The sequence below is a fragment of the Anguilla rostrata genome, chromosome 9, assembly GCF_018555375.3.
Source record: "Anguilla rostrata isolate EN2019 chromosome 9, ASM1855537v3, whole genome shotgun sequence".
In the NCBI taxonomy this organism is placed as follows: Eukaryota; Metazoa; Chordata; class Actinopteri; order Anguilliformes; family Anguillidae; genus Anguilla; species Anguilla rostrata.
In genome coordinates, this window is record NC_057941.1 from 26,203,520 (window position 1) to 26,230,164 (window position 26,645).

Genomic DNA, 26,645 nt, shown 5'->3' on the forward strand with positions numbered 1-26,645 from the left:
TTGTCTGTGAGTGTGCGCCGCTCGCTCCGTCCCTCCCTCCCCTCCTCCTCCTCCTCCTCTCCGTGAGTGTGCCCCTCCCTCCCTCCCTCCTCCTCTCCGTGAGTGTGCCGCTCCCTCCCTCCCTCCCTCCTCCTCCCCTCTCCCCCATTCATCCCTTCTATTATGTACTCTTGTAATTGTGTGTATAATGTAATGATAAATGCATATCACAGCAGTACATTAAAAAAAGCACTGTATCTTCTGAAAGGCATTTTGTATATGTGCTTATGTAGTGAGATGCAGGATGGGAGCCCCGCCCACATTAGGGGACTCGTGGGGACCTGTATGTGTCTCCAGGTTATCTGTCTCCAGAGTCCGCCCCCCTACACACTGCACCACACATCTTGCCCCATTTCGGTTCATATTCGCGCCCGTGCCATCAAAGACCCGCTTCTCCCAGAGCTGGGTTTGATGGTGACATTCGGTCAAAGTTGGGCTTTTTTGGCCACGCACACCAGCTGAGTGAGAAGGGCGTTCCTGTTGAAAAGGAAGTCATGGCTATGGTGAAACGTGGTGGAGAGTCTTTGTTTTGGGGTTGTTTTGACTGCACTGCTCCTGGGGGTCTTGCGAAGGTCAAAGGGTATCATGAACGCTTGCAGAGGCCTGGACATTTTGGCCAAAAGCCTGGTGTCTCTGGCCAGGAAGCTCAAACTTGGCCACAAGTTTAGCGAGACCATGATCCCACACACATCTCAGAGCAATTAGCAAACGGTTAACTGACCACAACATGGCTGTTTTCCAGTGGCCGTTTTGTGTCTCCAGACTTGAATCTGATGACAAATGATTTGGTCTGAATTGAAAAGAGCAGTGCCCATTTTTGGTGGTGGCGCATTATATTGCCGTATTTTGCACTTTTTAAGGGTTTTGGCACCCTTCTCGCTCCGCCTTCATTTTAAAGTCCGCTTTCGCCTGTCCTCATCCCCCTGAGTCATCGCCCTCTGCTTCCACTCCTCAAACTCTGGCTTTGATCATTTTTCTCTCCTTTCTTCTCTGTCCCCGTTCCCTGTTTACATTAACTTGTCCTGCATGACTTTGGTCATTTTTTCTGTCTTTATATAAGTGCCTCCTCCTCTCCCCCCCAATACTGAGTTTTGGGTTTAACTAGCCACCCCTGCCTCCCTGTGTGAGCTTCCACAGGAAACAGGGTCGTTCTTCTCCTCCCTCTTATCGTTACCGCCTAGACCGGTTTTTTTGTTTGTTTCTTTTTTCCGTGCGAGTGCATTAAAATGTTTCGTACTAATTTTGTCAGAAAGCAAGCCTTTGCCGCCAGACGTCTGAAACGCTGGCTTGTTTTTGCCGCAGAGCTCGTGCCAGACAGAGTGCTGCTTTAGCTCACTCACACCCCTCCCTCCCTCCCTCTCTCTCCTCTCTCTCTCTCTCTTTCTCTCTCGCTCTCTCTCTCTCTCTCTCTCTTTCTCTCGCTCTCTCACTCTCCTGCTCTCACTCACTCTTCCTCTTGCATGTATGAAAAAATGCCATCTGTGGGCCTTGCTGGTTAAGAGAGTGAAGAGGACTGTTTACCTTGTTGCACAGCACGCGTGTGACTTGCTTAGTAGGTCATCGGAGTTCCACTTGGGAAACGGGCCGAGAGTCACCTGGCCTCTGTACATGCCCCCCCCCCCCCCCCCCCCCCGCTCCCCCACCGTACCACAGCCAGGCTCAAGTCTGAAAAGTCCCCTTTAGGAGGAGGGAGGGGTGTGTGCGGGGCTGGTGAGGTCTCGCTCCGCTTGGTGGGGTCTCTTTGCGGGGTCTCTTCGCTGGGTCTCTTTGCGAGGTCTCTTTGCTGGGTCTCTTCGCGGGGTCTCTTCGCTGGGTCTCTTTGCTGGGTCTCTTCACTGGGTCGCTTGTCTGCGCCTCCCGGGCTAGTCTGACGCGTCACACGCGCTCACGCACGCAGATCGCCTCCTCGTTAATCACTGTTTACATTTAATTATTCCTCTCGCTGACCGAGCCTCACATTAGATTAGGTTTGGAGGACGCTGAGACTGGAGTAAATACTCTCAGTGAACCGTGTGGAGGATTTCAGACCCAGTGGAGAATTGGCGCGGTTTTCTCCAGCGTCACTAAGACCTTAAGCCGCGCCCGCACTGGTGGGAGGGGCCTGAGCAGCCGGCACATGCGCGCACACACACACACACACACACACACATATACAAGCACACACACGCACGCACACACACGCACACACACATATACAGGCACACACACACACACACACACACATATAGGCAGGCACACACACACACACACACATATACAGGCACACACACACACACACACACACACACATATATACAGGCACACACACACACACACACACACACACATATATACAGGACACACACACACACACACACACACACATATACAGGCACACACACACGCACGCACACACACACACACACACACACATATACAGGCACACACACACGCACGCACACACACACACACACACACATATACAGGCACACGCACACGCACGCACACACACACACACACACATATACAGGCACACGCACACGCACGCACACACACACACACACGCACTCAGTGTGTTCTCCCTCGTGCCCGGCAGGCCAACATCGCTGACTGCGGGGATAACCAGTGGGTGACCTGCTTCCAGGAGAGCGCAGAGGCCATCCTGGGACACGACGCAGATTACCTGGGCAAGCTGAAGGAGTCGGTGAGTGTGTGCGAGTGTGTGTGTGTGTGTGTGTGTGACAGTGAGTGTGAGTGTGAGTCGGGGTGTGTGTGTGAGAGTGTGACAGGGAGTGTGTGTGCGTGAGAGGGTGGGTGTGTGTGAGAGAAGGTGTGTGTGTGTGTGAGAGAGAGAGAAGGTGTGAGTGTGTGTGTGTGTGTGTGCGTGAGAGGGTGGGTGTGTGTGAGAGAAAGTGTGTGTGTGTGAGAGAGAGAGAAGGTGTGTGTGTGACAGTGTGACAGTGAGTGTGAGTCGGGGTGTGTGTGTGGGAGTGTGTGTGCGTGAGAGGGTGGGTGTGTGTGAGAGAAGGTGTGTGTGTGAGAGAGAGAGAGGGTGTGTGTGTGAGAGAGGGTGTGTGTGTGTGTGTGAGAGAGGGTGTGTGTGTGTGTGTGTGAGAGAGAAGGTGTGTGTGTGTGTGAGAGAGGGTGTGTTGTGTGTGTGTGTGTGAGAGAGAGAGAAGGTGTGAGTGTGTGTGTGTGTGTGTGCGTGAGAGGGTGGGTGTGTGTGAGAGAAGAGTGTGTGTGTGTGTGAGAGAGAGAAGGTGTGTGTGTGACAGTGTGACAGTGAGTGTGAGTCGGGGTGTGTGTGTGAGAGTGTGACAGGGAGTGTGTGTGCGTGAGAGGGTGGGTGTGTGTGAGAGAAGGTGTGTGTGTGAGAGAGAGAGAGGGTGTGTGTGTGAGAGAGGGTGTGTGTGTGTGTGTGAGAGAGGGTGTGTGTGTGTGTGTGTGTGAGAGAGAAGGTGTGTGTGTGTGTGAGAGAGGGTGTGTGTGTGTGTGTGTGTGTGAGAGGGTGTGTGTGTGTGTGTGGGAGAGTGTGTGTGTGTGTGTGAGAGAGGGTGTGTGTGCGTGTGTGTGTGTGACAGTGAGTGTGAGTCGGGGTGTGTGTGTGAGTGTGTGACAGGGAGTGTGTGTGCGTGTGTGAGAGAGAAGGTGTGTGTGTGTGTGTGTGAGAGAGGGTGTGTGTGTGTGTGTGTGTGTTTTATACAGAGCCTTAGGGCCTGTCCAAGTCTGAGCCCAACATATCCCTCAGTAGACATTTTAACTGCAGCGCTTCCAGAGTTGACACCGGGTTTGTGCCGGTGTCCCCCGGGGTTCCAGAGTGCGGCGGGTGGAGAAGAGATGCAGGACAGGGGTTTGCAGAGGACACGGTCTGTCAGGGAGGGGGAGCCGAGCAGAAGTCAGTCTTTCTGCGCTGTCGCATTATCGGGAGATGCACCGGAACGCTGGTTTTATCGTGCCGCTTAATTCCCTTTACCGCTCACTTTCCTGCTAATCTCATCTGTGTATCCCGCTTCTCTCAGCGTTGTCTCTCTATTGGTAGACTCGGTCGATTATGTGATCATTTCTGAAGTATGAAGAAAGGGGTGAAATCGGTGTTGATGACAGACGCAGGAAACAAAAGAGATTCTTTTTTTCAAACCAGCGAAGAGTAATTGTCCAATTTAACCGAAATGTTTGAACTAGCAATCTAATTGGCCAGAGTATTGCTATTGATCGGTAGGCTCATTTAGTCTGTTAACCTTTTTGGATGCGTTTCATATAGTTACAGTTTGTTTGTTTGCTATAGTTCTTTTTAATACAGTGATTTTTTAATGTGTCGAGTATCGTATCCCTGTTAAAGATCTAGGAAAATGAAATCTCTGAACTCCTTGCTGATTTGTTTTAGTACTTTTTTTCATTCACAAATGGCCCAGAAATATTTCAAAAAGATTCTTCCAAAAAAAGTGGAAAAGCCTGTGCCAAGATTGGCTGCCCCCCCCCCGGCTAAACACCAGGTTTTCAGTGGGCGGGGTTAGCTGGGTTCAATGTACGTCCCGTTCGCTAAGACCAGTGAAGTCCTCTCTGCGTGTAATACGTAAGCGATGCTCTTGCCGCTTTTGTGCAAACTTACGTTGGAAATGCCTGAGCGTTGCGCCTTTGCCTGGATGCAAACAAAAAAAACCAATACCCCTTTTTTCTTTTCCAAAACAACGAAGAGGCTCGCGAGGCTTTCATTTCTGCAGACCCGCAGGCACTGCAATATCGCGCTAACCCCAGCAGTTCATATTTACTGTGCCCTTTTTCACAAGGAGGACTTTTCCAACTACGTACGAAAACAGCGTGGCGTCGCTAAAGAGCTAGTGCAGGCGTGCGGCGCGGTGCTTCCCCTCCCTTCACCTCCCTTCCCCTCCCTGCACAGCGGCTGCTCCTGACCCTCCTGGCTGTGCCAGCGCAGACACGCCGGATCGATAAGTAGGCCTACCGTTAGCTGGCGGTAATGAAATGGCCTTCAAGCTCAGGTGTGCGGAATCAAAACCCTCCTTATTCCAGTGTGGCGTCCAGAGTTCCAGACTGCTGTTGAGTCTAATGTGGGTGCTCAGTAGCTCCGTTTTCCGGAGGTGTTACACACTGAATGATCGGCAGGTTTAACTACAGTAACGCCTTGCTTATGTTTTCTTTTGTGTTGTCCAGTAGTCTGATGTTACTACACGGGACAACGCACTCCAGTCATGCATTGAGGAGTGGTTTACATGTGACTGCATGACTTATGGGTATGAATATTAATGAGCACATCATACACGCCCACCCTATCCTTATCTGCCAAACAGGTCACAATAATCTAATAGTGTTTATTGCAATTTAATGGTTATAATTGGGTTAAAAACTTACGATACATTTGGTAAAAGATGTTTGATGGGTTTATATTTCCCTAAACAAGATGTCGGCCGACCTTTTACCTAATGTACCCTAATGGAGCTGTGGATTCAAAGCCGTGATCGTTAGAGTATCTACTAACGGCGTACTTACAGTCTTATGTTGCTATCTAACATTAGCTCCCTTATTTGTTGCCGTTGATGTCTAACAGTAAAGTGTATCAGATGTAATCGCATCTGCTGACACTTGTTGAAATGAAGGTTCGGATGTTGCTTGGTGTCTCTGTTTATGAGGACGCTGCTGATCGCCTGTAGGCAGTCCTCTTTCTCCACAGTTCTGTGCGGCTGGAGCGTCTTCTGAGAAAATGAGACTCTCTGAAGCGCTCTTATTGCTGCACCCCCGAGCAGGCCACGCCGCTTTGTTTGGGGCTGTACAGTAGCTTCATTTCCAACGGAACTGGGATTTAGAGTATGAAACAGATGTTGCCAAATCCACCAAATTAAAAAAAAAATGAAGGATTAGCAGGAGAGTAAATGTGGAACAGAAGTCTCACAGCACCTCGCTGCTGCGCTCAGAGGGTTGGGCATGGCGGTATTGAGCTCCTGCTGAATTGTGAGTAGGCTTCTGAGAGTTTGCTTGAAGTGCGCCTTTAAGTTGCGTGCATGACACTAATGGCAAAATACAGCCAATAGTCTGCAACAGGGTTATTATCTATAATATCTTGGGGATGAAAGTAGCTGGGCAGCCTGAAGTCAGGAACCAGTGGCAGGAGTTTAGGGAACACCCTGTTTTGTCCATCGTGTGCACGTGTGTGTGTCTGTGTGTGTATGTATGTATGTATGTATGTGTGTGTGTGTGTGTGTGCGTGCGTGTGCGTGTGCGTGTGTCTGTGTCTGCGTCTGCGTGCGTGTCTGCGTGCGTGTCTGTGTCTGTGCGTGCGTGTCTGTGTCTCTGTGTCTGTGCGTGCGTGTCTGTGTCTGTGCGTGCGTGTCTGTGTCTCTGTCTGTGCGTGTGTGCGTGCTGGGAGGGGCTGGTACTGGCTCTGTGCTTTTACGCTGGCCTGAAAGACTCTTAAGCCTGAGCTGCTGTCCCTCTCAGACACACTGACGCCCGGCTCTGCTTGTTCTCCAGAGTGAAACCTCCTTCGAAGAAGTCTTCCAGCAAGCCAACTTCAAGATGTACAACTTCCGCATCCGAGTCAAGCTGGAAACCTACAACGTGAGTCTGAGACCAGGAGCAGAACGCACTTAGTCACATTCCTTCATTATAATTACACCCCTGTCTTTAGTGTACCTTTTTCCACAATTCTAATGGAAAGCCACATTTCTTTGCATAATGCAGAAGCACAGTGTGTCTGGCCATAATCGGTGCAGAAAAATGCCTCCGCAGTGCCGTACAATGAAATGGAAATCCCCTCTATTTATTTTCCTTTCTACCTTTGGAGAGTGAACAGGAGAGCCGAGGGAAATGCACTAGATCTGAAGGTATAGAAAATCCATATATTAACGCAATGCAAAGCTTATTAAAATTTAATGAGGGCAGTAAGACATGGGGAATTGTAGTGGCACAGAGTTGTTTGATGCCCCGCCCCGCCCCCCCGCCGCAGTTAGTTTTTTTTCGTGAGTCGGGTAAGTGAGCGCGTGAGCTCGGGGGCTCGGGTAGCGCACGCTAGGCTTCGTCCCGCGCCCCACAGGGTAGAGTCCGAGGGCGCGTCCGGCTGATTTAGGGGGAGCGAGGAGCGGGCGACGCCGGACTCCCATCTGGCCGCGTGTGATTTATCCCGCCAGGGCCGGAGCGTCCGCGACCGTCCCGATTTATGACGGCCAGCCGGCCTCTCTCCGGGACCCGGCCCAGACTGGCCCACGGCCAGGCGCCCATTTAGCCGTGCTCGGAGGCACGAGCTGCGGAGACGGCGCGTGGTCGGCAGCGGCCGTGGCCCTCGGTGGAGAAGCAGCGAGGCTGGGGCCAGGGCCACGCCGGGGGGGCGGGCGGAGCAGCGAGCTGGCCAGGGCCGCGGGTGGGTGGCGGGCGGAGCAGCGAGGCCGTGGGCACAGGGGCCCACACCCGGCGGGTGGCGTGTTCGCTCGCGTAGCTGAACATGCAGCCCAGGGTCTGTCATGCAGTGCCGGCGCTACGTGTAATACCACACACCTCCACTAGGAGAGGCGAATGGGGATTCTCACTCATACGCTGGCAGGAAGTGCAACTGTGCGGTTCAGCTCTGGTAGAATGGTGACCGCCTGCACCTCAGTCAGGCTACTGTGGCACACGTGTACAGTGTACAGGACACCCTGTCTCCGCTGCGTTCTGACAGAAAAAAAACACTATTTTGAATGATAACATGAAATAAAATCCCCCTTTTCATTTAGTGTGACCTTTTTAACGGACGCAGGTACAATCTCATTTTGACTCGCTTCGTCGATGATTGTGAATATGTAGCAGGACATACTCTGTTGCTGTTTTAGTGTAGTCTTCTGTAGTACTTGCTACGATACTGTAGTGTCGGCTGCTTATACAGTAACGTACTGGCTTTGCTGCCCCCTGTAGGATGTGAGGTGCATCGCCTAGAAGCATGAGTGCTAAATTCCATACGTGGAACTATGTAAGCGATGTATAACGGCAGTTATAGGGCGGCAGTGTAGCACAGTGGGTAAGGAACTGGGCTTGTAACCGAAAGGTCGCAGGTTCGATTCCCCGGTAAGGACACTGCCGTTGTACCCTTGAGCAAGGTACTTAACCGAAATTGCTTCAGTACATATCCGCTGTAAATGGTGCAATGTAAAAGCTATGAAGTGTGAAGTCGCTCTGGTAGAGCGTCTGCTAAATGCCTGTAATGTGATAACCTCATGTCAGAAGTACATGTTAGGGCTGGGCAGTCTACTGCAGCAATAATTATTGAACGTAGGATCAATTATCACCGTCCTGTGATGGATTGCATTTTATCTTTGTAATTATACCTGATGCACAAGTAAACATCCAAGCTTCAGAGGCTGCATGAAATTCTCCTGGGGAAGAAATGTCACCACTTATCTATTGGCTGTTGGCCAATCAGCAGCAAGGCCTTGCAGCTTCCTTGCGATTGGAAAAAAGCACCTCACATGATCAAATAGAAGCATTACAACCTTGCTGCTGATTGGATGCCTAGTCAACACCCAGTAGAGATCAGTGGAGATGCTTTTTTTGCTGAAGCTGTATGAAATGGCAAACGCATTTGTTCAGTCCTGGCCTTGTGTGATGTGACCTCATCCAGAGAATGGAGATTAGGTGGGTAGGGGGGCCAGGGCTTGGCAGGCTTTGTCCCCTTCAGGGTTAACATTCCCCCCCCCCCCCGCTTTACTTGTTCAGGGTCTATGTAGCTCTTATTTCCGTGTGTGTGTGTGTGTGTGTCAGAACGCGCATTTCCGATTGCAGGAGCACGCATGCCTGTGCGTGGGTATGTGCGTGGGCGTTTTTACCATTTCTAAAGGCACGCGCTGGCCTGTGTTTGCATCGCGTGCTCTACTTACGAGTTCAGCTGCCCACATTGTCTTTCAGGCCGGGTGTGACCAATAATCATGTCATGATGAACTCTGCCGCACCCAGCTGTGTGGTCCCTGCAGAGGTGCAGGGGTGGGCGTGCTTTGTGTGAGATTAGGAAAGGCTCGACGCTACAGGGGACTGACAGGCTGTAGGCGAGACGCATGTGGTGAAGGACAAGGGGGGAAGAAAAGGTACATTGTTTTTTCCCCCTATCTTTCTTTTTGTGCGTGAGAGTTTGTGTGTGTAGATTTGTGAGATTGTGTGTGTGTGTGTTTGTGGGGGCGGTTTAGGGGATTGTGTGTGTGTAGGGAGTGGGGGGGGGTTAGGGGATTGTGTGCGTGCGTGCGTGTGTGACGTGTGTGTACGTGTGTGTGTTCTCCAGGTCTCCCTCTGTGTGATTCAGATCATTAGATGAGGGTGGGAGAACACATGCTGGGCTAAGGGGCTGTCAGATGTGCTTCACTAATCCTGAGCACAGACCGATCAACTACACACATGCAAACACACACACGCACGCATACACCGGTGCGCCCGCACACACACACACACTCAGACACACAAACTGACATTAACAGTTGCACAGAACATTTGTGCATGCATGCACGCTCGCAGGCGCGCACACATGGCCACGCACACACACACCAGCACCAGCACACACACGCACATCACACACACACAGCACACCGCACAGCGCCACACCACACACACACGCACACACACACACACACACACACATGCTCACTCATACACACACACTCTCATTGCATTGCGCAGAAGATTTTGTGCATGCGCGCGGGCACACTGCAGTGCTCTCTCTGGCAGTCTGACTCAAAGCCCTCGGGGAGTGAGAGCGTGTTTCATTGAGCCCGGCTCCTGCCCCGCTGAGCTCTCCGTACGCAGCGCACACTGAGTGCACTGGCAAGGGAACAGGCGCAACCCTCCGACCTTCTCCCCAGCGAGGCCGACTGGTCTGCGGGCTTTTTTACACACGCGGCGCAGCCAACTTTTTATAGCCTTTCTGTTTGTTAGCGTGACCTTTCCAGTGCTTCTTGGCCCCCCAGTTTGACCTGCACAGAAGTGCTGGTAATGTGTGGGACCGTGTGCACCAGGACCCATGATGCTTTCTTTGAGCTCCTCTGTCCGTCGATGACCCCCCCCCCCCCTTACCCCCCGCGTCTGTGGTGGCCTTCATTGTTCAGTGCTGCCCTGATGTGATGGAACACAACTGAAAGCTCTTTCCCCTCTCTCTGCTGTCGGCTAGTTGGGGATAGAGCCGTGTGGTTTGGAGAGCATGGTGCAAACGGCAAGCGCAGTTAATAAACTGATGGTACAAGTTAAAACAATATGAAAATGAACATTAAGGACTGATTTACACAATTTAAAACAGAAAAAAATATGAGTGAAATTAATTTCGAATGTGGCTAAACCACAGCTGGTATAGGACTGGCTCCGCCCCTGGTGTTGGTCCAGCCGGCCCTGTTAGGACTGGCTCCGCCCCTGGTGTTGGTCCAGCCGGCCCTGTTAGGACTGGCTCCGCCCCTGGTGTTGGTCCAGCCGGCCCTGTTAGGACTCGCTCCGCCCCTGGTGTTGGTCCAGCCGGCCCTGTTAGGACTGGCTCCGCCCCTGGTGTTGGTCAGCGCCTGTTAGGACTGCTCCGCCCTGGTGTTGTCAGCGGCCCTGTTAGGACTGGCTCCGCCCTGGTGTTGTCAGCGGCCTGTTGGATGGCGCCCTGGTGTTAGGAGTGGAGGAGCCTGGCTTACTCTGGCCCAGTATGATGGGCAGTTCCCAGCAGCCTTGCACCTCCAGAGACCGGCTCATTCTCCCTCCCCAGAGAGCAGCAGTCCTGCCTGCAGGAACGACAGTGCTCTACAGATTTACTTCCTTTTTTACCCTCCAGAGTTCCCTTACGGAAATGGAACATTCTGTTTCCATAAAGGGATATGTTGGCAAATGCGCAAATACCTATTTGCAGATGGTGTAATCATTTTAAAAGGCTGTGAAATATTATTTTTGTTTTCTCGCACCCTACTGCCTGCCTTATGTTCTCTCCTCTCTTTCCTCTCCCGCCATTTTAAAGTACATCCTCTGGGCGGTGCTTCTGCTTGCCCCCTCGCCCCCCGTAGAGCTCTCCTACTGCAGGCAGTTTTTCCTCCTCATGAATGTCAGGCTTCAGTAGTTGTTTCATTGATTTGCTCTTTGGCAGCTGTGAACACACACCTGTACTCATCAGGTACGGGGTGCTCGCTCCAGGGCTGGGGACAACCGCTCCCATCCACCGCGTCTGAGGCGCTGCGTGAACATCTCTCTTTGAAAAATAATAAATAAATAAAGTACTGTACTTGGGGAAATGGCCAGCTGAAGAAAGAATTGAATTTTCATCACGTGAACAGTGACATTACTACATTTAATCTCGAGTGAATTAGCAGTTTTTTTTTTTAAAGGCCAATTTGATGTTTCAAGTCTGCTCCTGTTACAGTTATAGCTTCAATTTTTGAGAAATGACTTTAAAAAATGACGTAGTACACATCAGAAATCCTTTACACTATGACGGTTGACGGTACGTCTTCAGACCGCTGCTAGTGTAACATGCTAGTGTAACATGCCAGCGTCGTGCAGTTGGAAAGACAGAGTTGTAGTATCCAATTCTAATTTGAATATTGGTAACTGGTGGCTAGCAATCAAGTTCGCTGTGAAATACAAATCAACATGAAGGTATTACATCTCAAGATTGATTTGGTTGCAAGTCCTGATAAAAACACAATTGGCAGAGTCCTGGGTCCCAGTTCATTCGTTGACAGTCTTGTTAGCTGCCTGAACATAACAATTAATGGGATGACTCCATTGCCTGTCTCACATGATTGCCTTTTCTTGGTTAATTCGTCTTTTGCGTTTGTGTCATTTATCAGTATGCAGCACAACCGTTGTGCTGACGTAAAGAAAGGAACAAAAATTGATTTTTTTGATCGATTCAGTCCGGGCTTCTAAAGGATGTTATTGCAATTCACAGAGGAGAGAAATAAACCATTTCTGTGGACAATTGAAACGAAGTCACACAATCCACCAGAAGTTTGCTTGCAAGTTTTTTGGCTTCAAAACATTTTCAGTCTCTTAGAATTAATTGAAAGCAAACTCCTTTTGGAAAAAGAGGTGTGAAACCTTTGCCTTTTTCGTAAGAATTCCTTTCCATGAACTGTGAGAACCTCGTTAAAAAAGGGGGACGTTTTTTTTTGGATTATGTCTGTCAGGTAAAAATAGATTTATCATATCCAGTGGTGCAGACCGTGCCGAGACATGAGCAGGATGCTTGTGAATAAGAGACACAGGTCCACATAATGCAGTAATATTTTCTGCAGCCTCATGAGGTGAAATGTGGAAATGCTGCAGTTTTCATTGGTCCAGAGACCTGGAAGGAATGCACGGGTCAGTTACATCATCAGCTCTGACGAACAACCTCCCGTCAGAGCTGATGCCCCCCCCCCCAGCCTGGACCATGTGCCGTGCAGTGTAATGAAACTCTTCTAGGGTTTGAATGGGACATTAGTTGTGGTGTGGAATGACCCCTGCGATTGGGCCCCGTTCGTGCAGGACGGCAGGCCCCGCCCACGGCTGGGCCCTTCTGGCAGCCCAGTGCGCCATTTACCCCAGACCCCCTGATGTACTGTGCTCCTGTGGACAAGGTGCTGAATTTTGGACGTAGGTGCATTCCCAATAAGAGAGCCTTTTCCTCCATTTTCTGAAAGGCCAATGATATGTAGTTCCTGTGACTTGAGAAATTTATTTCAGGAATTGAAGAGCTGCCCCGTTGCTTGGTTAGTTGTAGGTGCTGAAATAAAAGCTGAAATAATAGCATACATTCAAATATGTGGATTGTGATGCTGGTGGCTAGCGAGTTCTCTAGCCTTGTGAGGTTAGGCAGCTTGACGTCTGCTATTCCAGTGACTTGCTAACTATATGCAAATAAAATGAAGTTGCTCTGAGGTGAAAACATGAGTCACTGGCTCCTTAAAAGCGATGTTTAGCAAACAAGAAACCGCGTTGCACTCATAATGCATGGAGCAGCCTATAGCAGCCTTTTTCTTCCAGAGTACTCCCCTTGTAAAGTAGAAAGATGAAAAGCAATTTTAAGTCTAATTCTGTTTAAAACCAGTAACTGTATGAAAAGTGTCAAATTAAACTTTCAAGAAATTATTTACTAGGAAAAGGAGAGAGACCCATTTGTACACATGCGCGCGCACACGCACACGCACACACACGCACGCACGCTCACGCGCGCACACACACACACTCACACACTCACACACGCACATACACGCACACACACACACACACACACACACACACACGCACACACACACGCACACACACACGCACACACACACACACACACACACGCACTACGACGGAAAGGAGAGCTGGTTCATTGCCTGTCCCCGATGGAGAGTACTGACCCAGGCGTGTTTGATCTTCTCTGGTGATGATGATTGTAAGTATGAAGCGAGTGCTCTGCAGCGATCGGGAAGCCTGCAGTCCACTGTGGAGGACGGTGTGAGGCAGGCGCACATTTAACAGGTTCATTTATTTACTTTTCCAAGAAAGCTGCTTTTTTTAACGATCGACCGCTCGGCAGAGCAGTCATTTTTATTTGCTTATTATTTATTTTTGGGTCACATCAGAGTAATGTAAGCAGCGAGCGGAGGCTCCCAGCGCTCGTCTGTCCTGCAGCCGGGCTCCTCGCCCTCCGCCGGGCCGAAACGATCCGACGTGGACGCATTACCGGCCGGGGTCTCCGCCGGAGGAGAGCGGGGCGAGCGCTTTGTCTCGCGGCTCGCCGAAATGGGGCCCCGGGGGCGGAGCGCGCCTCCCCTCGGCCCTGCGAAGCAGGCGCTCCTCCCGGATACACGCTCCGCACATTCAGCCCAACAACCCTCCTCCCTTTTCCCATTACTTCCAGGGTAGCGTCCTGCTCCTCTCAGCTGCAGATTACCGTGTCTATTACTATATTTAATTTCAGGTCGGTGATAGAATGGATGGCAAAGTAACAACTTTTCTTTTTTTTCCCTTTTCTTTTTTCACTTTTTCAAAGAGCAGTGCTATTTCTGCCGCCGAGCTCGTACGCGTTGGGTCGTTGCTTCATTCTGAAACGAGGGCATGACGTCAGTTGCTATGCGCGTTGAACGCCGGTGTTCTCCCCCCCGCAGGACGAGTCCCGGATCAAAGGCACGGTGATGGACGTCCAGCCCGTGGACCACCTCGAGTACAGCAAGCGCCTCATCGCCAACATAAGGAAGCTGGAGGCGCAGTAGGGGGCGGTCCGCCGCTTCCGGGACCTTCCGTCGAGCCCGAGGCGGGCCCACAGACGCAACGCAGCGCTTCGCACCGTGCCCCCTCTGCGGCGTATTTCAGTCCGATGTGTTTACTCTATTATTATTTTTTCTTCCTCCCCCCCCCCCCCCATACTCCTTCCCGGTGATTTAGAAATGTGCGCTTTGTTCCGTGTATTTATGTATTTTCTTTTATGTGAGGATTCATGTGTTTTTGCCCTTGGTCACGCGGGCCTGTGATATGGTGGAATGGGTTGGCGGCAGAGAGATGGGGCTGTAGCGTGCGTACGAGGGGGATTATGTCTGAGGGGTTTGAGTTTTGTTAGCAGTGCCTCGGCGCACCGCCCGCGTTCCTCTCCACAGCGATTACGCCACCTCATCTGCTCTTTCTCTTCTTCTTCCTCCTCCTCTCCAGCACTTTGACGCAGCGAATGTGTTTTTGCAACAGTATTCGTTTGAGACAAATTTCACAGGAAATTGGTTGCAACTTCCAGAGGAAAGTACTATTAGTAGCTCTCCTGTTGTTAGTGCATCACTGTGAAGTTGTACCTGTATTGTAAGCATGGTATCTGTCTTAGCATGTTGCTGGCTCTATTTCCTTCTTGATGCTATGGCGGGCCTCTCCTCCCTTAGACACACCCCTCTCATTCAGCTGTATTAGGACACACTTGTCTCTCTACCGTAACCCCTTTTGCAAACTCACCTGAATAGTTTTTTTTATGTACTTTAGATACATTCAAATATTGTTTTCTGTTCATCATCCTCTATTGTAGACTTGTTTAACAAAAATGTGTAATAATAATAAATAACAGTTTACAAAATGCCAAATTGTAATCAGTGTTTGACTTGTCCTTTGGATGAAGAGATTGGTACTCGATTTGTGGCTGCGAATTCTGGTCACTCTCTCTCCCCCACCCCTCGTGCGTGGGGGGGGGGGGTGGATTCCCCCCTGTCGAGTGGCCTAGTACCCCCCCCCCCCCCCCGCCCTTTCCATTGCAGGCACCCTCCTGCTGCTCTGACTACCATTTCACATGATTACTCTCCAGGTAATGAATGCCTCTGCGCCGAGTCGCTGGGGCAGGCTGGCACCTGCGTGTGTGTGTGTGTGTGTGTGTGTGCTCGTGTGCGTGAGCCAGTGTGTGTGTGTGTGTGTGTGTGTGTGTGCTCGTGTGTGTGCGTGTGCGTGCGCGTGCGCGCGTGCGTGCGTGCGTGTGTGTGTGTGTGTGTGTGCGCGCGTGTGTGCGCGTGTGCGTGAGCCAGTGTGTGCGCGTGTGCGTGAGCCAGTGTGTGTGTGTGTGCATGTGCGAGATGGCGGTGCTGGCAGCTGCGGATTCATATTAATGCGATGGCGATTGTGATGCTCAGTGACGATGGCCAGTGATTCCATAAAGGGACGGCCGGCCTCCCAGCTTAGTCTCTATTTTTATTTATTTTTTCCACTCAAAGAGCAGCTGCAGTTTAATCCTGTCACTCTGGCAGGCTAAATTGCGTCATGAATTGGTAGCACTGAGTTAAGCTGCGGCCTATTCTTATTTTTGTTTTTTAGGCTCAAGGATGTTGGGCTGCTCGTTCTCTCTCTGTGTCTCTCTCTCTCTCTCTCTCGTCCTCTCTCTCTCTCGTCCCCTCTCTCTGTCTCTCTCTCACTTGTCCTCTCTCTCTTTTGTTCTCTCTCTCTCTCCCTCTCACTCGTCCTCTCTCTCTCTCTCATCCCCTCTCTCTCTCGTTCTCTCTCTGGCCTTCATGTTTGTGTTCTCATTAACGCTGTTGTGATTTGCCGGATGAGTCTTAAGGATTCTCAGGCAGCTAATTGCGGTGTCAGGATTTGAGCGGATCTGCTTAAGAATTCCGAGGTCCCGTTCCCGCTCCCGGAGACGCGGCACGTCCGTCAGCTGTATCCATGGCAACCCAAGTTGAGAGCCTGCGGCGGGTGGGTGGGCAGGGGCGGGGTGCGAGCGTCGCGGTTACTGATGCATCCTCTGCGTTGTCGAGGAGGGAGCTAACGCGTGTGAGGTGTGTTCAGTCTGGCAATCCCTTATGGGGACATAAAGCAGTGTCTCCAGACACAAGGTAATGAATGCAAGGAATGTGTGTGTAATATTCTCCCACACACAACCAGTGGAGTTCAGTCATGCATTAAGCGTGTTCAGTAATTAAAAATGAGAAATTTGTCAGGATCATACCACGTATACATTATGTACCACATATTAAAATAGGCTCCTGACTCCCCCTCCCTAGCCTTCACAGAATACATTTCTATTGGTTGGGAGCAGAGTGGAATGGGGCTGGTGGGTGTGGCCACGGAGTGGCGCCCTGGAGACGGCCTTCAGAAACGTTTCCAATTGTGCGCTAAGAGCCGGAGGGTTGAAGAAGTCTTCAGGGAGGGAGAGCTCAATCCCGCGCTCTGCCCCAGAGCCCTCTGGGTAACTGAAGAGGTTGCCTCCACGCTCCTGGCAGGCTTCCGTGCCGAACATCAGAGGGAATAGACGAGCGTGGCATTTGAGAAGTGCGAGGAGTCGTGCGTCAGTGCGCTCGGCCTCCTGGGATTGGCTCAGAAACGCGCGCGCGGGAACACAATGTACATGCATATTTGTGTACGTTTGTATTTGCATGCGCGTCCGTCCGCCCGCACGCAGCCAGTCAGGATGAGATCAAAGCGCAAGGTCAGCGTGAGGTCCAATTCCCCGCTGAGCCGCCCGCTTAGCTGGAGGACTGGAGCGTCTCCGGAGGAATCTGCCTGGACGGAGGCCCCCGGTGCTAATCCTGGCTTTGAGGGGCCCGTCACGTTTGACGCATAATCATCCTGGCTTTGATGTGGCAGTGAGAGCGATGGTTTCTCAGACGGGTCTGGGGTGACCGTCAGTCAGTCGACTTGCATCAGAGAGTGTCTTTTACTGGCCTGTTGGTGTTCGGAGCTATACGCGGTTGCGTATGCATGTTTATTCCGGGGTGCGCAATGGGGAGATCTGTTTTAGGGAATTGCTCGCAGGTGCTCCAGGCTACACGAGTATCCTTGGTCGCAGTGTTTCCCTGTGGCCTGATATACTGTTGGAGTAAAGTAGCATTGGCGTATGAAGCCGTTTAGAAAATGCAGCCAGAAAAGAATTGACTGGATCAATTTCTGTCATACTGATCAGCCCTCCAGGGCTGGCCTTGTATCCATCTAGTTTATTCGCCTTAAGTGAGTGATGCTGCTTTGAGGTTGCGTATGTGCTTGAAGTGTGTGTGTGTGTGTGTGTGGGGGGCGGGGGGGATTTCACTCTGGTAATGTCGAATTCAGCTTGGATTCCGCTGGAGTCACCATTTTAATGTTCTGCTTGTTTGTGGCTTAGGCCAGGGGAGAAGCGGTCTGGACTGACTCTTTTTCTCCTGCTCAAAATGAATTCTGCACGCTTCAAAGGCAGCGCTCTGATCTTTTCAGACTGTCCGATGCCCGCTGTCACCTTAATATACCTTCCCCAGACGTTTTAAAACAAGCCCATTTTTTCCCCCTTTAAAAATCTTCCTTTTGCTTTCTCCCCCCCATTCATAACTGCAAAAAAACCTCAGCCCTCCTGCGCGATGCAGTTTCATCACGAACGAATCAGATTCTGACATTCTGAGCGATGCATGTGCATAGATTTTCAGTTGAACGGTAACCTCCCCAAATTCTCAAAAGGCAGCCCACACTGACAGCTCATATATTTGCTATTATTGTTATTGATTCTGCCTATTTTTTTTCTGTAAAGGTAAGAAAAATGAGTCGCAGAGGTAAAGATGTGAAGTAGGAAATGTGGAAGTACACAAACATGGCTGGTGGTTGGTTTCCTGCTTTTGTGCTGAATGTTCACTTCTCCAGTTGCGTCTGGTTGGCGCACACTTCATAATATCTCTGCAGAGGTGTCGGGGAAACGCTTGGACTTTTTGAGAACGCGAGCTGGGTAATTGAACGTAGAGCTTTCGGCGATGACTCAGAAGCTCAGTTTTGAAAGTTCCGTTTGAATCATTCCCATGGCTGCTCCAGAGCACGGATGACAGAACATCTTAAACATGGCACACTTTAACCAACTAAAATTAGCCACTGCGTTTGAGCCTAATGACCGGGGGGTGGACCAGCCCAGAACAGGCATCCCCGGCTGTAATTAAGGTTAACCTTATCTGTGACTATAGGTTACGGCCTTGCTGTGGTGGTGACGAGAATAAGCCGATTACTGATTTCAATGCTGAAAGGTCCATTTAGCCTGTAATGCCATGCCAGTCACATTCGCCTTGCACTGACACATCTGCAAAACATGCTTTTCAAATATTTCAACTGAAAATATATTTTTTTGAGGATACATTTTTTTTTCCAAGCCAGCATCTCAAACCCTTTGGTCTGTTTTGCGAACACGATTGGGTGTGTGTGTTTATATTTGGCATAATCAATAAGGAATGTTATGGGTTGTGAAAATTCCTGAGATATTTTAAGCTGAGTGAAATGGACTCTCATCTCAGTCGCTGGCTCGCATACAAAATCGTAAAGGGTTATACACTTCTCCAGCTTGCTCATTGAGGCTTACGAAGCCTTGGAAGTTAAATTTAGCTTTCTTTTTTTAAACCATGACTCACGGATGTGCAAGCTCGAGTTTTGTTCAGGGACCGCGGGTGTTCTATTTAAAAATGTAGTTTGCATTTAATTGAATGCAAAACATGTGCTGTGTTTTGAACAGGATTGGAGAAACTGCTTGCTATCATCCTGTATATGGAATACTATTTATGTTTCAGTTAGAAAAGAACATCTTACTCCAACGCTGACCTTCAGGAAACAACATCCTAATCACAAGTTAAATGTTTTCATCATTAAATTTGCTTTTCCTTCCCCTGATAGCTCCGAACACCTTTGTGTCCATAAACCGCTTATTTCCATACATTTACTGGAAATGGTGGCGGATAATCTGAAGACATCTGATACCAGCCAGCAATCACTAAAGATGATCGACAGGGTGAAAATTTGAATTCCATTACCTGGCAATTTCCATCCGCTTCCTGGCCGTGGGAATGGTCTCCTCGTGACTGGAATTGATTCCCAATTCCCAAATTCCTGGAATGGTGGATGGGCTCTAAAGGACAGGGAGGAGCCGGGGGAGACGGCTCAGGCGGAGTCAGGAATGCAGTTCTCAGGGAAAATTGAATACGATCTCGGGAGAGAACGGCAAACGCGCGGAGCTTCTGCGTTCTGCTCCGGATGCTAATCATCTCAAATGCGACAAGATTTCAATTACATTCCTCTGTTTGGCCACAGTGACTTCAGTTGATATTGCAATGATGGGATAGATGTCAGGTTGCCAGGCAATTACGCCTAGTCCTTTTGTTACATTTTGATATTAAAACCATCTCATTACCTGGGAAGGAGGAAACTGTCTTCTTCATTGGCCTGCTGCGTCTTGTATCTTGTGCTCCCTTCTCCTTCCAGTATGTGGTGAGAGATGAGACAAAGAAACAAAAAAAGATTAAGAGGGGGGAGAGGAGGGAAAAGGAAGAACTACCTTTAGTACGATGAAATATGCAGTGTTAGTGTCATACAGTGTCAGTATGTGATCACATGCATAGGTTTGTGTGTGTGTGTGTGTGTGTGTGAGAGTGTGAATGTCTGGGAGGGAAATGGTTTGTGATTTCAGTCTCCTTTGCCCGAGCTGGTACGTGTGAGGAAATGTGTAGTGTGTGCTGTTCAGACACCTCTGTTTCCAGACACCAAGCTGGAGTGGGGAGTTAAACATCATAAACAGTGCCTTATGTTCAAGCACACGAGGGCACGCCCCTCTCCAAACTAATTGCATTAGCCGAAGCCAAGGGTTAATGCACGCCATTCACACTGACATTCATACTCAGATGTGTGCTACACACAGCTGTAAGTGGTTGGCTGGATATCGGAAAACAAGCTGATTAGTCAGAGCGAGCATTCGGGGAGAGATGGAAGGCATTTCAGTGATGGAGAATTGTCCCGAGAGCTCCCACCACCGTCATTACCGCCATTCCCCATGAAGACGTTAGCCTCAGGGCTCCTGCCAGCCGCGACTGCAGGGGAAACGCAGGTAGCGGTTTGGCGCGACGCGGGCAGACTGAGGCCATCTGTAGGCCCGGCGCTTGGGTGGGGGGAGGGTGGGGACCCTAGACGCGAGACCTTGGCGGACCTAGGAACCCGCCGGGCCTTCCGGCCGTTTCTTTGCACTTTTAAATAGCACTGAGGTGGCTTTTTTCTTTTCGCCCTCTTGAGAATTTGCTGCTCTTGCGAAACGTCCTGCGTCTCCGCGGTGAGAGTTGTGACCTTATCGGGTTTTGCTACCTCGCGAAAAAGAACGTCTGCCGCAGAATGTAAGGCAATATGCAGAAGACCGTCGTTAATATTTTGTGACACTGCACTTAAAGTTTGAAGAATGGTGACGCGCGAAAGCGATTCTGATGGGGGATGACACTGCGGTTGGTGGAGGGTTGTGGGGGTGGGGGGGTAGCATACTGAGTCTGCACAAATTCTTACTGCATCATGCATAGTATTCAAGGTAGGGAAATATGCATCGTCCTGACAAATAATGACACGGTAGCTCAATAAGGCCTTGTCTCTGGTGTCAACATTTCCCAGTTCACTTTCCAGCCCCGTTAGTGAAGCGTCTGTTCGGTGATCTGTGCCGCGCCGACGCCGCAGCCCGGAAGTGCCGCAGCGTTCCTTTCGGAATAAGATTCGGAAAATTGAATCCGCCAGTCAAACACTGAGCACGGAAGTTTGTAGTAGCGATAATTTCAATAATGAAAACAGTCTTTCGTGCTTGTAGATCGGACCTGCTGATACGAGCGCGGCGTGCGGATTTAATCTGCTTTCCTCCTTAATTGGATTTGCTTGTTAGATGAGGCAACTTGTGTTTGTATGTTAGCGCCGGGGCTTGTTCCGGCGCTGAATGTCAGCCAGGATGTTTCTTGGAGCCGGCCTCCTTTCTTTGGGCTTGTGAATAATGCATCTGTAGCCTTGGAGCTGCCGCTCCTCCGTCTTGCACTACGCCTGTGTCTGTGACATGAAAGCTGACACGTTTTTATGCTAAGGGAGAAGAGAGCTATTCGGGGTTCAGTCAGACGCGACCTTTTCCATCTCTGTTGTCTCCGCCGATGAAGAATTTGAGCGTTTTGAAGGATATTGGTCAAAACTGGACTATTCCAGCGAATGCATTTCAAAAATACACGTTCTCAGACTTCTGTCCCCCGGTCTTCGAAGGCGTTGAGTGCCGCTGTGACCGTGTTCCTGTTCGAACAGCGTAGCGTTTCACTGTGAAGTTAAAGAGTCTTCTCACGTGGGGGATTTTTAAACGCCTCTAGTTTGTCTGCATGGTTTCAACACCAGAATTTTTGTTTGGTTAGCTAATTAAGATGCACTTAATATGCAACATGCAAAATAAAAGAGCCTTCATAATTTTTTTTGATGATGCAGCCAAAGTGGGGTTTATGAGGTTTTTCCACTGCTAGACTTCATTATAATGACTTCATATCCATAATAAACGGATCCTGGATACTGTGCAAAGGCTTGCTGAAACGTGTGGGGATAGATGTACTGCATCTGCCTTTTCAGGCATGCACTAGCTGTTCCCTACAGTTAAATAACTTGGAAACAAAATAATCTGCACCATCTTTGAACGAATGAATCTCCAATCATTTCTGTTTTGCAGCAAGGTAAGGTACACACAATGGGTCTGTAAACGTTCTCCTGAGGTGGAGATATGACTGGAGAGCGGGTAATAGCAAACAGTCTTGAAAGCTGTTAGATTGTGTGCAACTGTTTACTTTGGGATTACCTTCTCTTCCCTTTTTCCCACGGCGCGCAGGCAGGACTGCCGCCGTGGGCTGTGCATGGCAAATGGTGGTCACTCACTCACTCACGGACGACCTTTGAGGGGTGTTTTGTGGGACACATGCACAGGTGGTGCTTTGTTTAGTAGGTCGCATGCGCAGGTGGTACGGCACAACATTTTTAAGCACAGCTTTATCGCCTAACTTTACTTTAGCTAACTCTAACATGTTTGCGTTTCGCCTACTTTAGCTAACCTAGTTAGCGCGTACGGATCGCCTACTTTAGTTAACCTAGTTAGCGCGTATGGATGCTATCCTGCACGCATGAGTAGGAGCTAAGGAAACACAGCTACAACCACCGATACAGACGTATGCACACACAGAGGACAACAAATAACGTCACTGACGTGAGGACGTGCCATAGCTAACTATTATAGTTAGTACAGGTGCGCCGTGAGTCTGGACGGTTTCGTGCTTGTCTTAGCCTATGCTTTACCTTTACTGCAGTAGGTGAACTGAGAACTCTCTTACCTCTTTCAGAAACAACCTGTGATGGAAATGCAGTACTTCTATCCTCGTCGTCTCATTGGTGGAGGATCCAGGAATCCAATGTCACGTTTTCAGTGACCTGTTCTAGCTGAGTGACCTCTACGGTAAGGCTTGGGTGATCCCGGAAGCATTTCCTCACCATATTGACCCCCGAACCGGCAGCGTGTTGGCTAACTTCACGTAGTAGGTTGACCCCAAGCCTTGCCGAAACAGGAGAAGGCGTGTTTACCCTGTAAAACGCTACTGTGCTGTAGTAGGTGTGGTAACACTTCTACGCTTCACTGGTTTTGCAAAACAGAAAATGAGCATTTACCTCCTGGTGCTGTGTGTGGTGCTCTGCATATAATCAGCCTCATTTTCCATAATCTTTTTTTTGTGTGCCGTAGTTTCTCCTAAAGTGTAATAACTCCAGCGGGATTTTGTCCTCCGCTCGCAAGCGTGTGCGGAAAGATGTACACATTTGCCGCTCGTTTATTTTCAAATTGCGATTGGGACAGATGCAGGAGGTGCCGCTCTGAACGCGTTCCAAGCTTCGCAGCACTAGCGCAGCCAAATGGGCGAGATGAGGTCCACTGAAACGCAGGCGGCCATATTGGGTCGCCTGTGAACGGCGCACTGCGCTGCCCAGACTGTGCCAGCGCAGCTCGCACAACTCGCCTGACCTTGAGCTGACGTGTTCACCTGAAGTCAACCCTCCGCGCGCTCCCAGAGGAGAATTCCACTGGTTTCATATTAAAACCGTGTCCTGGCTTCATCTTTTTTTCTTTTCAGAAACGGGGATTGTGGTTGTTAAGCCAATGTCATTTGCAGAGCGCTTCGAGGCAGCAGTTCCCAAATTTTCCAAGTCCACAACCCACTTAATGAGCGAACGCGCTTTCCGCCGCCCGCTCCTTATTAAAATGCGGCTGAGCGCGTTCGGATTCGGAATTGAACCTGTCAACACACGACCGCGCGTTCCCTGCAGTGCATTCGGAATGCGCGGCGGCTAATTTGACTGCTGTGAATGTCAAAGAAACATAGATTACGTACAGTGAGCTACCTTTGTTTTACGGGTATATTGGGACTCGTCTCAGCCCCTCTCAGGACTGAACAGTGGGTCCCTGGCTGCGATTTGGGAGCCGCTGCTTTAAGGTGTGTTTATGAGCACTGGCGCTAGGGACACCGGCATCCTTACAGGCCGCAGATATAAAAATCTGCACTCAAAGCTGGAGTTATTGGAGGCCGTAAGAAAAGCAGGGTCTTTGGGAGAGGAATGATCCTATTAATGGCTAAGGGGAAGTGGTGTTCGGTTAGTGCACAGGGATTTCCGAGGTGCACACACCGCATAACAGCATATCTTCTAAAATGGAAGCATTAAAAAGGCGAACGAGAGAAAATTTAAAAGGTCGAACCTAATAACAATGCGAAGAGAAGTTCCTGGAATTTCATGCGGTGCTCGTATGACATCTAACACTTTGCTATGGAGAAAAGCTTTTAAGACGTGATGTTTGTGATGGAGCTTTTATCTGCCGGTAATTTTTGCATTTGTTTATCTCCTGCTTTTGAATAAAGCACTGGTCTTAACAGAAAATGCAAGCAATGGCTGAACTTTGAGGTTGTTTATCATTGCGACAAGTTTGCCAGGCTTTGATAATGCCTGTTGATTGGACAGTCTGAGGGCATTCTGCAAGTCTTGTTTTTGCCTTGAAATCAGTAACTCTTTCAGACCCCTGAAACCAGGTAGGCTAAGTCAACTGTGCGGCCTCTCATTTAATTTATCACTTAATTGACCATGATTAGCCACCCCTGGAGCATATGCTAATTCTTAAACGTAAATAATAATTAAACCGTATGGATCTGCTCAATTAAAGCTGCATGTACGGAATTGCCCTGAACCTCAGCAATCACGATGGGCTGAGGCTGTTTTGGGAGGAGTGAGCCCGTGCTAGCCGTGCCCGCTGGGCCGGTATGAGGGTTTATTTAAACCTGCCTCTGCCTTCCCCGCTTGCGTTATTTATTAACGCCCCCGCTCTTTTAAACAGGCCCCTCCCCCCTCTTTAAACAGGCCCCTCCCCCCGCTCTTTAAACAGGCCCCTCCCCCCGCTCTTTAAACAGGCCCCTCCTCCGGTGGAGCGTTTGACAGGCGGCTCGGTTGCGTAACGCCACGGTCGCTCGCACCCGGTTCTCGCCGCCACCGCGTGTCGCGTAATTGTCTCCGGGACGCCCCCCCCCCCCCTCCAGCGGACACATCCGCCGTTCGGTTCCGCGTGCCGGGGGTCCCGTAGCAATGCTCATGGCTGTGGGGGGTAGGGATGTCTCTGCATAGTTCCGTGCAGTTGCTTCTCACCCCCCCCCCCCCCGAGAGCTCTTTGACAGTCTGACTCTGTATAGGGCTGCACGTGCTGGGAGCGCTAGTTCATGTTCCAGCGCCTGTCCGGTCCCTGTCTGGTAATTTGCACAGTCCCGGAGCAGCCCTGATGGCTCGGAGTTGAGGGTTTGAAATTGGGCCTTTACGTTATAGCTGTAGATTGGCTGAATGTACTCGGACCATTGATCTGTAAAAGGATGACTCGGTGAACACAGCCTGCCAGCAGTGTCTGCAGGATGGATTAGCATGTGCCTGACCCTCTCTCTTTCTCTGCCTCTCTCTCTCCTCTCTCTCTTCCCCCCCTCTCTATCTCTCTCTCTCACACACGCACTCACTCACGCACTCATTTTCTCTGTTTCTTTGAGATTAGATGTAAGCAAACTCTGACACATAGAAGGCATTAAAAAAATGTCATTTAGCAATTACCAGAGAAAATGTTACCAAAGTAACCTTTAAGTTGTGCCAGCGATGCGCCCGGGCCTGTGGAGAGGGGGACAGAAGCGGGGCGGCCGGTACACGTTAGGGACTGCCGGGAGCCTGGAGCTCTGAATGTCACTGCTGCAGTCATGTGTGGGGAAAGAGCAGGGCTCACAGTGTGCGGCACCTGCTAAATGGTGATGCTGTAATCTCCCCTCCCCCTGTGAGAAAGTGGTGCGGTGGGCCCCAAAACCGAAACCCCCTGTCCGTCTCACTGGCTGGGGGACTCTACCTCAAGGACAACCTGGACGTGCAAACAAGAATCCCGGATCTCCAAGGCAACAAAATGAGTCAGCCACTCAGGGGGTTTATTGTTTATTGTTGCAGTTTTAAAACACTTCTGAGTGTGTGTGTGTGTGTGTGTGTGTGTGTGTGCGTGTGCGTGTGCGTGTGCGTGTGCGTGTGCGTGTGCGTGCGTGCGTGTGCGTGTGTGTGTGTGTGCGCGTGGGTGCGTGCGTGCGTGCATGCATGCCTTTATGTTGGTTTAGTCAGGGGGGAAATTAAAGTTAGTTTCATTTGTTTAGGATTAAGTGCCATTGGAAGTTATTCCCCTGTGAAAAAATGAGAAAAACATTGGTTCTTTATGTTGTCTGCAGAGCCTCTGAAACTGTTTATGATGCTGTATTTATTTTGGGAAGTTCTAGTTCCTCATTATGCTCTATGGCATTATCATGGTCTATAGTTCCAGTGTATTACCACACAGCAGGTATAGATCTGCATAGCCCTGGGAACTAGTAAACACTGTCTGGGGGAGTTAGCACACACATTACATACCCTATGACTACATTCTTATTATTTTTAGTATTACTAAAAGTAGATAAATAAAGTAGCTTGTTACCTACTTTAACTTTGTTTATTTAATGTTATTTTGCATATGGGATTTATCATTCAATTTACCTTCTGCTTTTGGATTCATTCATCCATTATCTATATCTGATTATTCCTGGTCAGGGTCGCGGGAAGTGCTGGAGCCTATCCCAGAATGCATTGCGCGAGAGGCAGGAATACCACCCTGGACAGTCTGCCAGTCGCAGGGCACACACACCATTCACTCATACTCATACCGAGGAGCAAATTTAGACTCTCCAATTAACCTAAACTGCATGTCTTTAAACTGTGAGAGGAAACCAGAGTCCCTGGAGGAAATGCTCGCAAAAAAGGCGCAAAGCAAGGACTGAGGCTAGAGTGCTACCCACTGCACCTTACCACCCCTGCTTTTGAATTCTCCACTGTTATAACCCAAAATCCAAAGGTTGCATTTACAACAGCGATAACAC

General features: G+C 49.9%; 1 protein-coding gene across 1 annotated transcript in view; it reads left to right on the top strand.

Moving 5' to 3' along the window:
• rpa1 (replication protein A1) overlaps window positions 1-15,038 on the top strand; it is a 50,661-nt gene extending 35,623 nt beyond the window's left edge. The window contains exons 15-17 of the mRNA XM_064351397.1: window positions 2,615-2,722; window positions 6,502-6,588; window positions 14,088-15,038. Of these exons, the coding sequence (XP_064207467.1) occupies window positions 2,615-2,722; window positions 6,502-6,588; window positions 14,088-14,192 (300 nt within the window). The 3' untranslated portion in view covers window positions 14,193-15,038. The remainder of the gene's footprint in view (window positions 1-2,614; window positions 2,723-6,501; window positions 6,589-14,087) is intronic.
• The last annotated feature ends 11,607 nt before the right edge of the window (window positions 15,039-26,645 follow it).